Source organism: Entelurus aequoreus, linkage group LG10 (assembly GCF_033978785.1).
Source record: "Entelurus aequoreus isolate RoL-2023_Sb linkage group LG10, RoL_Eaeq_v1.1, whole genome shotgun sequence".
In the NCBI taxonomy this organism is placed as follows: domain Eukaryota; kingdom Metazoa; phylum Chordata; class Actinopteri; order Syngnathiformes; family Syngnathidae; genus Entelurus; species Entelurus aequoreus.
The window spans coordinates 62,501,972-62,519,335 of record NC_084740.1 but is presented as its reverse complement, the minus strand read 5'-3'; the positions used below and the strand labels follow the sequence as shown (position 1 = coordinate 62,519,335).

Sequence of the window (17,364 nt, the reverse complement as noted above, 5' to 3'; positions counted from 1 at the left end):
CTGTGGTCTGACGAGTCCACATTTCAAATTATTTTGGAATCTGTGGACGTCGTGTCCTCCGGACCAAAGAGGAAAAGAACCATCCGGATTGTTCTAGGCGCAAAGTGTAAAGGGCAGCATGTGTGATGGTATGGGGGTGTATTAGTGCCCAAGACATGGGTAACTTACACATCTGTGAAGGCACCATTAATGCTGAAAGGTACATACAGCTTTTGGAGCAACATATGTTGCCATCCAAGCAACGTTACCATGGACGCCCCTGCTTATTCCAGCAAGACAATGCCAAGCCACGTGTTACATCAACGTGGCTTCATAGTAAAAGAGTGCGGGTACTAGACTGGCCTGCCTGTAGTCCAGACATTGAAAATGTGTGGCACCTAAAATAGCAGAAGGGAGACCCCCGGACTGTTGAACAACTTAAGCTGTACATCAAGCAAGAATGGGAAAGAATTCCACTTCAAAAATGTGTCTCCTCAGTTCCCAAACCTTTACTGGGTGTTGTTAAAAGGAAAGGCCATGTAACACAGTGGTGAACATGCCCTTTCCCAACTACTTTGGCACGTGTTGCACCCATGAAATTCTAAGTTAATTATTATTTGCAAAAAAAAAAAAAAAGTTTATCTTTGTAGTGCATTCAACTGAATATGGCTTGAAAAGGATTTGCAAATCGTTGTATTCCGTTTATATTTACATCTAACACCATTTCCCAACTCATATGGAAACGGGGTTTGTATAATTCACTTCACTTCATTATTTTGATGACTACTTTTTACTTTTACTTGAGTCCTATTATTGTAAAGTAATGCTAGTCTTACTTGAGTACAAAGTCTGGCTCCTCTACCCACCTCTGGCTACTGTTGACTGAGGATCTTGCTGGAAATGAGGCCAAGTGGGGCTGATGGGAGGCTAATAAAGGTAGGAAATATATTCTGGGAACAAGGGTAGATTAAAAAAAATAGTTTTTTTGTGTGAATGTAAATTATAAGGCGACAAAAAGATTATAGCGACCGTCATCTGCTGCTGTGAAACAAACATGGGTGGTGGCGTTGAGTTGTTGAAGTGTAAGGTGTGAGATGACAGATGGTGGTGGTGTGGAAGTAGACCACGGACACACCAGTATGGTCTCTCTCTAGTTTGTGTCTGACTGGCTTCTGTCCTCTCTATAACCCACACAGCTGCCTTATTTGCATATTCACTACTACTTCATAAAGTTGCCAACTATATGGCTTCCAGACAAGATAGTCTAATATTTGAATATCATCTCACGCAAATGACACTTTTTCACATTGGATGAAATGGAACTGTAAATACACTTTCCAGAGTCAAGCTGAGGCCATTAGAAAACCTTTGATGTCCATACGAGTCATTTTGAAGAAGAAGTGAGATGTATTTTCATCGACCAATCACATTCCATCCAGTTTGCCATTTAGCTAGCACTTTTTTTTACAGGAATCTTACAACAACTCAACATTCCATTCCGATTCCTGGAGTGACGATTCCTAATTTAACAACAATCTCGATTCAAACCATCCATTTCCTACCACTTGTCCTTTTTGGGGTTATGTTAGATCCACTATGGACTGGACTCTCACTATTATGTTAGATCCACTATGGACTGGACTCTCACTATTATGTTAGATCCACTATGGACTGGACTCTCACTATTATGTTAGATCCACTATGGACTGGACTCTCACTATTATGTTAGATCCACTATGGACTGGACTCTCACTATTATGTTAGATCCACTATGGACTGGACTCTCACTATTATGTTAGATCCACTATGGACTGGACTCGCACACTATTATGTTAGATCCACTATGGACTGGACTATCACTATTATGTTAGATCCACTATGGACTGGACTCTCACTATTATGTTAGATCCACTATGGACTGGACTTTCACTATTATGTTAGATCCACTATGGACTGGACTCTCACTATTATGTTAGATCCAATATGGACTGGACTCTCACAATATTATGTTAGATCCACTATGGAATGGACTCTCACACTATTATGTTAGATCCACTATGGACTGGACTCTCACACTATTATGTTAGATGCACTATGGACTGGACTCTCACACTATTATGTTAGATCCACTATGGACTGGACTCTCACTATTATGTTAGATCCACTATGGACTGGACTCGCACACTATTATGTTAGATCCACTACGGACTGGACTCGCACACTATTATGTTAGATCCACTATGGACTGGACTCGCACACTATTTTTTTAGATCCACTATGGACTGGACTTTCACACTATTATGTTAGATCCACTATGGACTGGACTCTCACTATTATGTTAGATCCACTATGGACTGGACTCTCACTATTATGTTAGATCCACTATGGACTGGACTCTCACTATTATGTTAGATCCACTATGGACTGGACTCTCACACTATTATGTTAGATCCACTATGGACTGGACTCTCACTATTATGTTAGATCCACTATGGACTGGACTCTCACACTATTATGTTAGATCCACTATGGACTGGACTCTCACTATTATGTTAGATCCACTATGGACTGGACTTTCACTATTATGTTAGATCCACTATGGACTGGACTCTCACTATTATGTTAGATCCACTATGGACTGGACTTTCACTATTATGTTAGATCCACTATGGACTGGACTCTCACTATTATGTTAGATCCACTATGGACTGGACTTTCACTATTATGTTAGATCCACTATGGACTGGACTCTCACTATTATGTTAGATCCACTATGGACTGGACTTTCACATTATTATGTCAGACCCACTCGATGTCCATTGCATCCGGTCTCCCCTAGAGGGGGGAGGGGGTCACCCACATATGCGGTCCTCTCCAAGGTTTCTCATAGTCATTCACATCGACGTCCCACTGGGTTGTGAGTTTTTCCTTGCCCTTATGTGGGCTCTGTACCGAGGATGTCGTTGTGGCTTGTGCAGCCCTTTGAGACACTTGTGATATAGGGCTATATAAATAAACATTGATTGATTGATTTATTAAATAACATTGCTTGCTGAGATAGGCTCCGCGACCCCAAAAGGGACAAGCGGTAGAAAATGGGTGAAAGGATGCTTCTTCCTACTCCTTTTTGGACATGTCAAGAAAAAGTACAAATATGATGCATGACGTTGAAATATGCTCAAATAAAACCAATCTGAATCTGAGTCAGTTAGTAGCTCAGTTGGTAGCTTTGCACGTGTTTTAGCACAAGCTAACATTTAGTAGAGTCATGTGACCAAATGACAAATAGGAGGCAGCTGCAGCGGCTCTCAAATAATTCTTCCTTTCTCCAAAAACACTTTTTGTACCATCATCCAAAAAAAGGACGACTGTATCCTCTCCCTTAGCGCATCAACCATGTCTTTGTGTCCTGCTGGCCACGCTGGACTGTGAAAGTAGCACACAAGCTAGGACTTCTTCACAACACACAAGCTAGGACTTCTTCACAACACACAAGCAAGGACTTCTTCACAACACACTAGCAAGGACTTCTTCACAACACACAAGCAAGGACTTCTTCACAACACACAAGCTAGGACTTCTTCACAACACACAAGCTAGGACTTCTTCACAACACACAAGCAAGGACTTCTTCACAACACACAAGCTAGGACTTCTTCACAACACACAAGCAAGGACTTCTTCACAACACACAAGCTAGGACTTCTTCACAACACACAAGCAAGGACTTCTTCACAACACACTAGCAAGGACTTCTTCACAACACACAAGCTAGGACTTCTTCACAACACACAAGCTATGACTTCTTCACAACACACAAGCTAGGACTTCTTCACAACACACAAGCTAGGACTTCTTCACAACACACAAGCAAGGACTTCTTCACAACACACAAGCTAGGACTTCTTCACAACACACAAGCAAGGACTTCTTCACAACACACTAGCAAGGACTTCTTCACAACACACAAGCTAGGACTTCTTCACAACACACAAGCTATGACTTCTTCACAACACACAAGCTAGGACTTCTTCACAACACACAAGCAAGGACTTCTTCACAACACACAAGCTAGGACTTCTTCACAACACACAAGCAAGGACTTCTTCACAACACACTAGCAAGGACTTCTTCACAACACACAAGCTAGGACTTCTTCACAACACACAAGCTATGACTTCTTCACAACACACAAGCTAGGACTTCTTCACAACACACAAGCTAGGACTTCTTCACAACACACAAGCTAGGACTTCTTCACAACACACAAGCTAGGACTTCTTCACAACACACAAGCAAGGACTTCTTCACAACACACAAGCTAGGACTTCTTCACAACACACAAGCAAGGACTTCTTCACAACACACAAGCTAGGACTTCTTCACAACACACAAGCAAGGACTTCTTCACAACACACTAGCAAGGACTTCTTCACAACACACAAGCTAGGACTTCTTCACAACACACAAGCTATGACTTCTTCACAACACACAAGCTAGGACTTCTTCACAACACACAAGCTAGGACTTCTTCACAACACACAAGCTAGGACTTCTTCACAACACACAAGCTAGGACTTCTTCACAACACACAAGCTAGGACTTCTTCACAACACACAAGCTAGGACTTCTTCACAACACACAAGCAAGGACTTCTTCACAACACACAAGCTAGGACTTCTTCACAACACACAAGCTAGGACTTCTTCACAACACACAAGCAAGGACTTCTTCACAACACACAAGCTAGGACTTCTTCACAACACACAAGCTAGGACTTCTTCACAACACACAAGCTAGGACTTCTTCACAACACACAAGCAAGGACTTCTTCACAACACACAAGCAAGGACTACTTCACAACACACAAGCTAGGACTTCTTCACAACACACAAGCTAGGACTTCTTCACAACACACAAGCTAGGACTTCTTCACAACACACAAGCAAGGACTTCTTCACAACACACACTGGATCTTCTCCTCAACTACTCAACAACTACTCCAGCACAAAGTCAAGCTTTTATGCAAAAGTCAAGAAAGCCATCTTTTGTCCGCATTTGCAGTCAGCAGCGTGCGCTCTGACAAGAAAGAAGCAGCCAAGGACAAAGAATGAAAAGCCATAAGTAGCATGGTACTATGGTACAAGACCAGGTACTATTCAAAGCCAGTGTCAACAAGACCAAGGAGAGAAGGTTGGAATTTATTTTGATTATGGATGGAGATCATGATTCAAACCACAACATGTGGATTTCTACATTTCTTTAAATGAGTTTGTTCTTAACCTTTGTGACCTTGGGGCCCCACTTTCTCACTACAGAGGGACCCGGGGCCCACTGAAATATTAACACCCAATCAGTCATCTAACTCTTCAACTGAATGGTATTCAATAATGATGTGTAACCTACTTACAGTTTACTACCTTGTTTAATGATGTGAAACAAAGATGATTATTTACTCAACACAAACATTAGGCTTAGGTCAGGCTGATTAAACAAATATCAAATAAACTGCTTAAGAAGAGACTCATGAATAACACAATACATGTAGATACAATAATGTTGTTGCTAGAATAATTGTAAGTTATCACAAAAAACTTTGTGTTGTAATGAGTTCCAGGCAAGAAGACAAAAGCTGTCTTTGAAACCTACCAAGAGTAAGGCTCGTAAAACTCCTACTCAGTGGAGTTTTACGAGGTGTTCCTGGGTTCTTTCATGTATGGTAATCAACAGAAAGATGTTGTTCTAACCCAAGGACTTCAAAGCGGAGAGATGACAGGATCTGCCCAATTTCCAGACGACCTCTTTTTGAAGTATTTTACGAACTCTTTTTGAACTATTTTACAAACTCTTTTTGAAATTACCTTTTCTGTGAATTGTTTACGACCTTTTCTGTGAACTTTTTGCGACCTTTGTCCTTTGCAAACAGCGGTGGCCATGTGGTCGGGGAGGGTCCAAAATAAAAGAGGGAGGCGTGCAATCTTCTGGCAGAGCGTGCTGAGATACTGTGCAAGGGTACAGCGTACAGACGACTCTCCTCAATATTGAGTCCAAATTGAATTCTGTCTCTGTTTAATTATTTGCCTCTGGTCTTGTTTAATAGATGTCATCAGTGTTTGAACATGACAGTTGTGCTAGTTAAATAATAACAAATATGTTTCTTAACCAAAATGTCAAAATTAAAGTGCAAATGAAAATGCAACTTCACCATTTTAGTCATAATTTTTTCACCTAAGGAACTTCTTTATGACTTTAACTCCAGACTTCTTCTGTTTGTTTGAGGTTGTCATTACTGCCACAAGTGGTGGACAAGTGTATTGCAACTGAGTACCGCTGCTGCCCATAAAAACCACAGCTGGGAAAACAGATCTTTTTTGGCGGCCCTCTGTGACCGAAAAATGGTTAAGAAAGACTGCCCTTAGGGGTATCCTGGTTTTTGTATTTTTAACCCGTGTATTTGTGTCAGCTAACACACCTGAGCCACGGCAAACTAAAGGGTGACAATTTGTCAGAACATGTGTTGCATGTTTTGGAACAAATACACCACATGGTGGCGCTGTTGACCTCATAGGTCGAATTTACTTGACGTTTCTCACACAGCTCAATGCCATCTACACACAAAACAAACAGTATAATATGAGGGTGTTTAGCCGGAACAAAGGAAGATGTGGACACATTTTTGATAAACACGTCTACATTTTTTAACAAGATTGGTGGAAAAACATGGCCTCCAACTAGCCAAAAGATGTCTACAACGGCAGAGGTGAGACTTAGCGACTAGGGGTGTCCTTATTTTTTCACGTGGCTGAATAACTTTAGGAAAAGACTGACAGGAAGTTCCATTCTCGGGCGGAGGAAATTGTTTGGTTAATACTTTGCACCTACACAAGCACCACAATTAAATACCACACATCTTTATTAGAGTAGATCAGGGATTGTCCAACTGTAAATATGTTGATGTTGTGTGTGATGAACACATGAACTATACCTGTTAAATAACACCCTTTTTTATGAATACTTAGGTCTACTACACTACTGTATTTAATGATGTCATTATAGTGGTACTTAATGAATACTTAGGTCTACTACACTACTGTATTTAATGTTGTCATGATGGTGGTACTTAATGAATACTTAGGTCTACTACACTACTGTATTTAATGATGTCATGATGGTGGTACTTAATGAATACTTAGGTCTACTACACTACTGTATTTAATGTTGTCATTATGGTGGTACTTAATGAATACTTAGGTCTACTACACTACTGTATTTAATGTTGTCATGATGGTGGTACTTAATGAATACTTAGGTCTACTACACTACTGTATTTAATGTTGTCATTATGGTGGTACTTATTGAATACTTAGGTCTACTACACTACTGTATTTAATGATGTCATGATGGTGGTACTTAATGAATACTTAGGTCTACTACACTACTGTATTTAATGTTGTCATTATGGTGGTACTTAATGAATACTTAGGTCTACTACACTACTGTATTTAATGTTGTCATGATGGTGAATACCATGGTGAATACTTAGGTGTACTACACTATGTTGTCATGATGGTGGTGACAAAAGGATCAGTGGAGGAGATGAGACAACATGATCATATTTACCAGCAGGTAAGAAGGTAAGGTATAGATGCCAGGTGTGGGTGTTAGGTGAGGTAAACACGGCCTCACAGCAGGGTGTCAGCTGGGTAGATGACCCACTCAGTGTTCCAAGCTGGTGTGCCCACTGACTGTGTCATCCTCTATAAATACACCTTCATCTTGTGCAGCCTCAGAATATGCAACATGTCTTACAGTCTATAAAATAGAGCCCTGCACATTTCAGCCATGGTGGACATGAGATGCAATTACATACTATTTGTCCAACTTGTTGTTTTTAAGGCCTGAATGAACACAACACAGCATGTGCTCGCATGCATGGACCTTTTCCACTGCCTGGTACTTCCTGCTTCTACTCACTGGAAATGACTAACACAAACGCTCAATGTTTGTTGTTGTTGTTGTTGTTGTTTGTGTTGTTGTTGTTGTTGTTGTTGTTGTTGTTGTTGTTGTTGTTGTTGTTGTTGTTGTTGTTGTTGTTGTTGTTGTTGTTGTTGTTGTTGTTGTTGTTGTTGTTGTTGTTGTTGTTGTTGTTGTTGTTGTGCCTTCACTCTGGACGCTCCAGTATTATACTAAATGTCCAGCAGTGATAGGCAAACTACTTGGAAAATGTAGTGAGCTAAACTACAAGTCAATATCCATTAAATGTAGCTAAGTTACTCTCCATTAAATGTAACTAAGCCACAAGTTACTTTCCATTAAATGTAGCTAAGCCACAAGTTACTTTCCATTAAATGTAGCTAAGCTACAAGTTACACTCCTCTAAATGTAACTAAGTTACAAGTTACTCTCCATTAAATGTAACTAAGCTATAAGTTATTCTCCATTAAATATAACTAAGTTACAAGTTACTCTCCATTAAATGTAACTAAGTTACAAGTTACTCTCCATTAAATGTAACTAGGCCAAAAGTTACTCTCCATTAAATGTAACTAAGCTACAAGTTACTCTCCATTAAATGTCGCTAAGGTACAAGTTACTCTCCATTAAATGTAACTAAGCTACAAGTTACTCTCCATTAAATGTAGCTAAGCTACAAGTTACTTTCCATTAAATGTTGACTAAGCTACAAGTTACTCTCCATTAAATGTGACTAAGTAACAAGTTACTCTTCATTAAATGTAACTAAGCTACAAGTTATTCTCCATTAAATGTAGCTAAGCAACAAGTTACTCTCCATTAAATGTAACTAAGCTACAAGTTACTCTCCATTAAATGTAACTAAGCTACAAGTTACTCTCCATTAAATGTAACTAAGCTACAAGTTAATCTCCATTAAATGTAACTAAGCTACAAGTTACTCTCCATTAAACGTAGCTAAACTACAAGTTACTCTCCATTAAATGTAGTTAAGGTACAAGTTACTCTCCATTAAATGTAGTTAAGCTACAAGTTACTCTCCATTAAATGTAGCTAAGCTACAAGTTACTCTCCATTAAATGTAACTAAGCTACAAGTTACTCTCCATTAAATGTAACTAAGCTACAAGTTACTCTCCATTAAATGTAACTAAGCTACAAGTTAATCTCCATTAAATGTAACTAAGCTACAAGTTACTCTCCATTAAACGTAGCTAAACTACTAGTTACTCTCCATTAAATGTAGCTAAGCTACAAGTTACTCTCCATTAAATGTAGTTAAGCTACAAGTTACTCTCCATTAAATGTAGTTAAGCTACAAGTTACTCTCCATTAAATGTAGCTAAGCTACAAGTTACTCTCCATTAAATGTAGCTAAGCTACAAGTTACTCTCCATTAAATGTAGCTAAGCTACAAGTGTGTTCCTACATTTGTGTTCCACGTCTTAGATGAAGAGAGCACTTATGATTGTGCTTTACAGAGTCAACATTGTTTTCTCTAAATGTGTCTAAATATGGCCAAGGACACGCATTATTGTGGCTTTCATCTTCATCACGGCCGCCCACCAACTCTCGGCCATTATTTGTAGTTTGGGGGGAGCATGGCCAGAGACAGGAGCAGACCCAACAAAGCAACCAAGAGAGTCGACTCCACCCTCGGCCGCCCACCAACTCTCGGCCATTATTTGCAGTTTGAACAACTTAGAGTCCGACCTGCATGACCTGACGAGCAGAGTCACTCCTTTATTCCATCTGTGTTGGTGTAAAGAGCAGCTCTTGTGCATGCACTGTACTACTAATCATGAACTCAGGCGTCTTTGCTCTCCGTTACAGATACCACCATGCGAGGGGAGGAAGCTGACTTTTATGGAGGTAAGGCAAATGACTTGCTACCTTCCACTGTCTCAATCTGAAACATGACTGGATGAACCACTCAGTTCATGTTTTCTCTCATGAACCAAGGAAGTTCAATCACATAACCTAAAGACGGGATTGATGGCCAAGCTGAGCACTGACAGCTTGATGAGGCTTTGACCTTCAGAGGACGACTTGTGCTGTCAATTGAAGGTCAAGGTCGTCTGCCGAGGCTTTGAGTCGTGATTCTCTTCTTTAGTTGTGTAGTTTGTTGAGGGATCATTCACATGAACCTGCATTGACCATTCAAAAGCTTCTATCGTCTGTTGGAACAAAACATGCAACCCTTACCATTTACTTCCGGATACACATTTTGTCCAAGAGGAGACTGAGGGCAGCAAGAAAAGGGAGCAAAGTGCAGCAAAATGGAGACTATGGAGTACAGTGATGGGCAGTAACTAGCTACATGTAGCTAAGCTACGTAGCTTCACTACATTTTCCACTAGCTCGGCGGTACCTCAGCTACTTTTTTAATGAGTAGCTTTTCCTGTAGCTTAGCTACTTTTTTAACGAGTAGCTTTTCCTGTAGCTTAGCTACTTTTAGACAAATGTAGCGAGGTAGCTAACATGAAAGCTCCAGAGAGAGAACATGGAGTGTGACTCCAGGCCAAAACAATATGGAGAAGGTAGAAAATAGAACATCCATGATGATTGCTTGGTGTTCCTATGATGAGTCACAATTGGCTAAGGTTAGGGTGAAACTGGCCAATCAGAGGCAAGATAAGGCGGGTCATCCAATCATAACAAACACTCATGTCACATGACCAGGAGGGAGTCGGAGACAGAGGGACGCTTCAAGCTGACCACTCAAAAAAACAAAACATACCTAATTTTCTCTCGCTTTTCGGTCCAGAACTGTGAAATAATTGCCAAAGCTTGTAATATTACACACTTATGTAAGTTGTGTGATCTTATGTGACCTGAACTTGTGTTACATTGGGTAACATTACAGTAAACTATAGTCTATAAAATCCACTACACCTCCCTGATACCGAAGTACATGTCAAACTACTTCCTTAACGTAAATGACCGCCATAACCACAACACCAGGGGGAGCTCCACTAACCACGTTAAACCCAGATTCCGAACTAACAAAGGTCTTAACTCATTCTCTTTCTATGCCACATCAATGTGGAATGCACTCCCAACAGGTGTAAAAGAAAGGGCATCTCTATCCTCCTTCAAAACCGCACTAAAACAACACCTCCAGGCAACTTCAACCCTAAACTAACACCCTCCCTTCCACATCATACCTTTTCGGATTGTAAATAATCAAATGTAAATAATCAAATGTAGACACTTTTTCTTATACTTTCTGATCTCTCTCACTATGTTCTCTGCTCGCTGTACATATCCTACCAAGTCAGTCCTACACTGTTTCAATGTCCATTTCTCTGATGATGCAATTGTTGATGTTGATTGTTGATGACTGAAGTGCTGATACCAACCAAACCTAAACCCCCTGCCCCCCTCCATACCCAACACCCCGGATTGTAAATAATGTAAATAATTCAATGTATATACTCTGATGATTATCTTGTGTGATGACTGTATCATGATGATAGTATATATCTGATAGTATATATCTGTATCATGAATCAATTTAAGTGGACCCCGACTTAAACAAGTTGAAAAACTTATTGGGGTGTTACCATTTAGTGGTCAATTGTACGGAATATGTACTGTACTGTGCAATCTACTAATAAAAGTTTCAATCAATCAATCAACTATATAAGAGTAAAGGAATTGTGTTACTATCTTACGTGTGTCTCATTTTACAGTGTGTTCCGTGACAATATGTTGTGTTACCATACATGATAAAGTGTTACATGATGTTACATCAGGTTGTGTATAGAGTCAAGTGTTGACACACATCTCAAACAGTGACAGGAACGCAATTTGCAGTCAGCAGTTTGTAAATCTTATTCCGGACCCACAAGTGAATTTGCACAATTTGGTGCTTATAGATGAAGAACACATGAAACGCTTCATTCCCACCAATGTGATGTCTAGAAATGTCATCTATGATTGTGACTACTGTGAGCCAGGGGAGCTGTGGGTGGTAGCACACAGTGTGTTGAACTTTGCTTGTTGCTGTCACACTGACCATCAAACTTCATCTTTCCTCCACAAAGAAACATTGTCAAGACAATGTTCTTTACTTGCACTAACAACCCCGGCGGCTGTTTGGATGCATCGGCCCTTTGGACGACACTGAGCACTGCCCTTGTTCTTGCACAGCAGAGAGTTTACATGGGCGGTCACGTCTTTACACACACATTTCACTCAATGAAGGTGTTAGAATAATTGTTTCTAAATTATCACAAAGACTTTGTGTTACATTGAGGTTCTGGTGAGAAGACAAAAGCTGTCTTTGAAACCTACCAAGAGTAAGGCTCGTAAAACTCCACTGTGGGGGGGAGCAAGATGAAGGTGTTCCAGAGTTCTTTCATGTATGGTAATCAAAAGAAAGTTTTGTTCTAACCCAAGGACTTCAAAGCGGAGAGATGACAGGATCTGCCCAATTTCCAGACGACCTCTTTTTGAAGTATTTTACGAACGTCTTTTTGAACTATGTTATGGACCTCTTTTGGAACTATTTTACGAACTCTTTTTGAACTGACCTTTTCTGTGAATTGTTTACGACCTTTTCTGTGAACTTTTTGCGACCTTTGTCCTTTGGAAACAGCGGTGGCCATGTGGTCGGGGAGGGTCCAAAATAAAAGAAGGAGGCATGCAATCTTTTGGCAGAGCGTGCTGAGATACTGTGCAAGGGTACAGTGTACAGACGACTCTCCTCAATATTGAGTCCAAATTGAATTCTGTCTCTGTTTAATTATTTGCCACTTGTCTTGTTTAATACATGTCATCAGTGTTTGAACCTGACAGAAGGTGGTTAGAATGTGATTCTTGCAGGTGGCAGCTAGCAAAGAACTCCTGTTTAAATGCATGAGTGTGTTACTGTTGACACTCTTCATGTCGTTTCATGGAACTCAACAGTTCCTGTTGCTCGCCAAAGCTGAAAATGAACAACAGTCCTTCAACTAAAATAGATTTTTCTTTCTGTATTCAGAGCTACTTGAAATATGAGGGATTCCAAACAGACAAAGTCAAGGTAGTTCGAGTGAACTGAGAAGGATTTAGAAATTGGCATGAGGGTGAAGTGGGGTGTGTGTCACTGACCTGCGGGGGAGCCAGAGAGCAGCAGGAGATGGAGGAGCAGGCTGAGGGGGAGCATCATGTCCACGTGACCTGCTGGGGGAGGCTTCAGCTAGATGCTCAGCCGATGGAACATTAGCAGGACTGCCGGGTTCTCCTTAATAAGACACAAAAGAAGAACAAGCAAATAAAATGGGCTGCTTGCAAAGCTATATTATATATATACACATTACACACACATATATATATATATATATATATATATATATATATATATATATATATATATATATATATATATATATATATATATATATATATATATATATATATATATATATATATATATATATATATATATATATATATATATATATATATATATATATATATATATACCATATATATACCGTATATATATATATATATATATATATATATATATATATATATATATACCATATATATACCGTATATATATATATATATATATACCATATATATACCGTATATATATATATATATATATATATATATATATATATATATATATATATATATGATTATTTCAATTAGGAAATTAATCAAACTTTATTATGATTGATATTCAATGTCCCCGTATAAACACAGGCAAATGCAAATATTATCGGTCTAGTGTATTTCCACTTATTTCCCCTTTTTAAAAAACAAATTCATTTTGAAAAATATATTTTTAGATTTGCTGATAAATGTTTTTTGTTGTCTTTAACGAAAAACAAAAAAAGGCATAAAAAAAACCCAATTTACATCAAAATTTCATGTTGTCATATGTCTGTTCTAAAACCGTATACCTCTAAATCAGGGGTCACCAACGCGGTGCCCGCGGGCACCAGGTCGCCCGTAAGGACCAGATGAGTCGCCCGCGGGCCTGTTCTAAAAATAAAACATTTAAAAAAAAAAACATTTTTTTTTTTTATTTTTTTTTTTAAATTAAATCTACATAGAAAAAACACAAGATACACTTTCAATCAGTGCATCAACCCAAACAACCTCCCCCATGCACACTCATCCACACCCACTCACACAAAAGGGGTTATTTCTTTCTGCTACTAATATTCTGGTTCCCACAACATAGACAACACATCTGCAAGGGACACAGTCCCTGAAGCACACATGATTGTATAGGCTGCTGGTCCACTAACATTTTCATTAATTACTATTTTTTATGTAATTATTTTTATATTGTTTTACTTTCTTTTTTATCCAAGAAAATGTTTTTTATTTATTTATCTTATTTTATTTTATTTTTTAAAAAAGGGCCTTATCTTCAACAGACCAGGATGTCAATGAAATTAGATTTGTTTAAAGGGTTTTTTAAACCAGGCCCAGTCCAGATAATGTCCAAGTCGGACTCAGCAACACACACCTTCATTCATGTACACAGAAAAAAATTAGGGAACACAACAGATTGCATATAATTTATAAACAAAATTACATTTTCAAAATAAGCATTTATGTACAGTCCAGATTATGTCCAGGTCACTCAAATTAGGGAACACAACAACAGATATCACATAATCTATAAACATAATTATACTTTCAAAATAAGCCTTTGAGGACTTCTCATCTTTTTTTTAATGTTTTTTGGCATCATTATCGTTTTCAACCATGTAACTTTCTAATGTTAGAAAATACTGAATAAATGTTTTAAAGAAAGTAATACTAAGTGAATATCTGTTTTTGGCCTTAAAAATAAAAATTTTACCGAGTACTATAATTAAATTGACTAAATCATGATTGTCAATGAACTCTCCTAAAATAACAGAAACCACATTAAGCTTCATAAACAAACCAATCCTTAAACACATTTTTTTTCAACTTCCACCCAAAACAAAGACACAATATGACAATACCAAAACAAATGCAGGGTGGATTCAGGCTCCTGACAACAAAATCGGCAATCATCTGACTGTCATATTCCATAATTTTAACATTTTCCCTGTGGGTAAGAAGTTATAAATATTTTTAATTTGAAAATAACGATTTTGCACATCGATAGTGGTTTTATAGATTAGTTTGAATATGGCATCCCATGGCAACGGGCAGTCAAAAAAGTCCTCCCATTTTCCATTTGTGTTGTATGAGGCAGCCTTTAAAGATTTCTTTATTAAATAAAAATTATATATTTATCTATTTATTTTAGTTCCTTTTTGCCAACTAGAATTTCTTATTAGAGGTTTACAAACTAATAATTTAGTAGTTCCATAATTAATTATTTGTTTCCATCTTTTCCCAATTACTCCAGTTAGTTGATAAAATGAAAATCTTGAGCAAGCATCACCATACATAGCTCTAAATTCATCATACTTCATAATTTTACCATTCTTATTGATAATATCATTGACAAAAATGATTCCTCTTTCAAACATATTTTTCCAAAAGAAAGGCTTTCCATCTGTTACAATATTAGAGTTCATCCATATTAACTGCTGCAAAATATCGTCTCTTTTTTCTGGCACATAAAATTGAAAACACCACTATGAGTGGATTGTTTCCTTTATGAACCCCGCCATGTTTCCCAGCAGACTCTCTGGGAGGGGATCACTTGTAAAAAAGGATACAATTTATTTTGATACAGTACATGTTTTTTGTCCAACAGGACATTTGTGTACCACTCAATGTTTAAATACATCTTTGGAACAATTGATGCTTTTAAAGACAGACACATAGCTTCAAGGTTGAGAAGTTTCAGGCCCCCATATTCATACTCTTTGTACAAAACCTTTCTTTTAATCTTTTCTGGTTTGCCGTTCCAGACAAAATCGAAGACCCTCCGCTCATAAATCTTAAAAAAGTTTTGTGATGGAGCTGGTAATGACAAAAACAAATAAATAAATTGAGGAATAATTAACGAGTTGGCAATAGACATTTTGCCATACAAGGTTAGGGATTTCCCTTTCCATAATTGCATAATTTTGTCCAGCTTTCTTAGTCGATTATCATAATTTACTGAGCCTAGATCTTCCAGATTTTCTGGGACAACAACACCAAGTATGTTAACTGGTCCATCTGTCCACAAAACAGGCACTTTGCATTCCATTCGAAAGGACGTTCCCTTTAGATTTCCGATCCTTAACATTTTACATTTATCATAATTAAGCTTAAGGCCAGATTGCTGGGAAAATATGTCCAAAAGATTAAGAAGGTTCCGCAAACAATGAGGAAAAATCTTATCTTTGTGAATCAGCCTTTTCTGACATGAACTTCATCAAGAACAAACACAGAACACGCCTCACTGATGCACATCTGCAAGACTCACTCAGAGTTGCAGTGTCAAGTTACACACCTGAGTACAACACACTAGTTAACAGCATGCAATGCCAGGCTTCCCACTAACTGACAAAGAAACAGATAACAGATTTGGTGTCCAGTTCAAAGTGTGACATGATTTAAAAATTTGAGAGTTTACTTTTGTATTTTACATGAGTTATTATTTGTACAAACATGGTGCAAAGTAATTCATGATTTGTTAAAAAAATGTTAGTGGCTAGCTAGTTAAAATGGGATATTGTGATTTCACAAGACTGTCTTAGAAGTGATCATTTGAAAATGTTCAATTTGAAAAATGTGCACTTAGAGAAAATATAAAAATAAAGTGTTGCATATTGATATTTATCTGTTTCTATATATATTTATTGTGAGAAATCATTAAGATGATCAGTGTTTCCACAAAGATAAATATCATTAATTATTAATAATAACAGAGTTAAAGGTAAATTGAGCAAATTGGCTACTTCTGGCAATTTATTTAAGTGTGTATCTAACTGGTAGCCCTTCGCAGTAATCAGTACCCAAGAAGTAGCCCTTGGTTTCAAAAAGGTTGGTGACCCCTGCTCTAAATGGTATGGCTTCCATGCTCTATTTTATCTTCAAATAAAACATGAAATAATACTATTAATAATAATTCAGAGGGAAAAAAAAAGTTCAACATTTAGAGACGTCGAGTGCAGAGCAACAAAATGTTTAAGCAAGATTAGATTGCAATTTGACCTTCTGCCCGAATGCAGCTGAGATAGGCTCCAGCACCCCTGCGACCCCGAAAGGGACAATCGGTAAAAAATGGATGGATGGATAACAGCATCAACATGTTGGCGATAGTACAATAGCTTTCAATGGCATAGCAGAGATGTTATATTTGATCTATTTTGTGCCATTCCAATGGCAGCCTATCCTCCATGCTAAGTCACCAGCATCTTCACGGTAACTACTTCCTGTCAGCCTGGGAGGCTCAAACCACTGATGACAGACATAACACACAAACATAACACACAAACATGTCTGTGGACAAACAGCCCTCCAT

The 17,364-nt window shown here is 38.2% G+C and overlaps 1 protein-coding gene across 1 annotated transcript in view; it reads right to left on the bottom strand.

The window, feature by feature from the left end:
• LOC133658888 (contactin-1a-like) overlaps window positions 1-17,364 on the bottom strand; it is a 127,040-nt gene that overhangs the window by 57,768 nt on the left and 51,908 nt on the right. Inside the window, exon 2 of the mRNA XM_062061389.1 lies at window positions 13,050-13,182. Coding sequence (XP_061917373.1) covers window positions 13,050-13,107 — 58 coding nt within the window. The 5' untranslated portion in view covers window positions 13,108-13,182. The remainder of the gene's footprint in view (window positions 1-13,049; window positions 13,183-17,364) is intronic.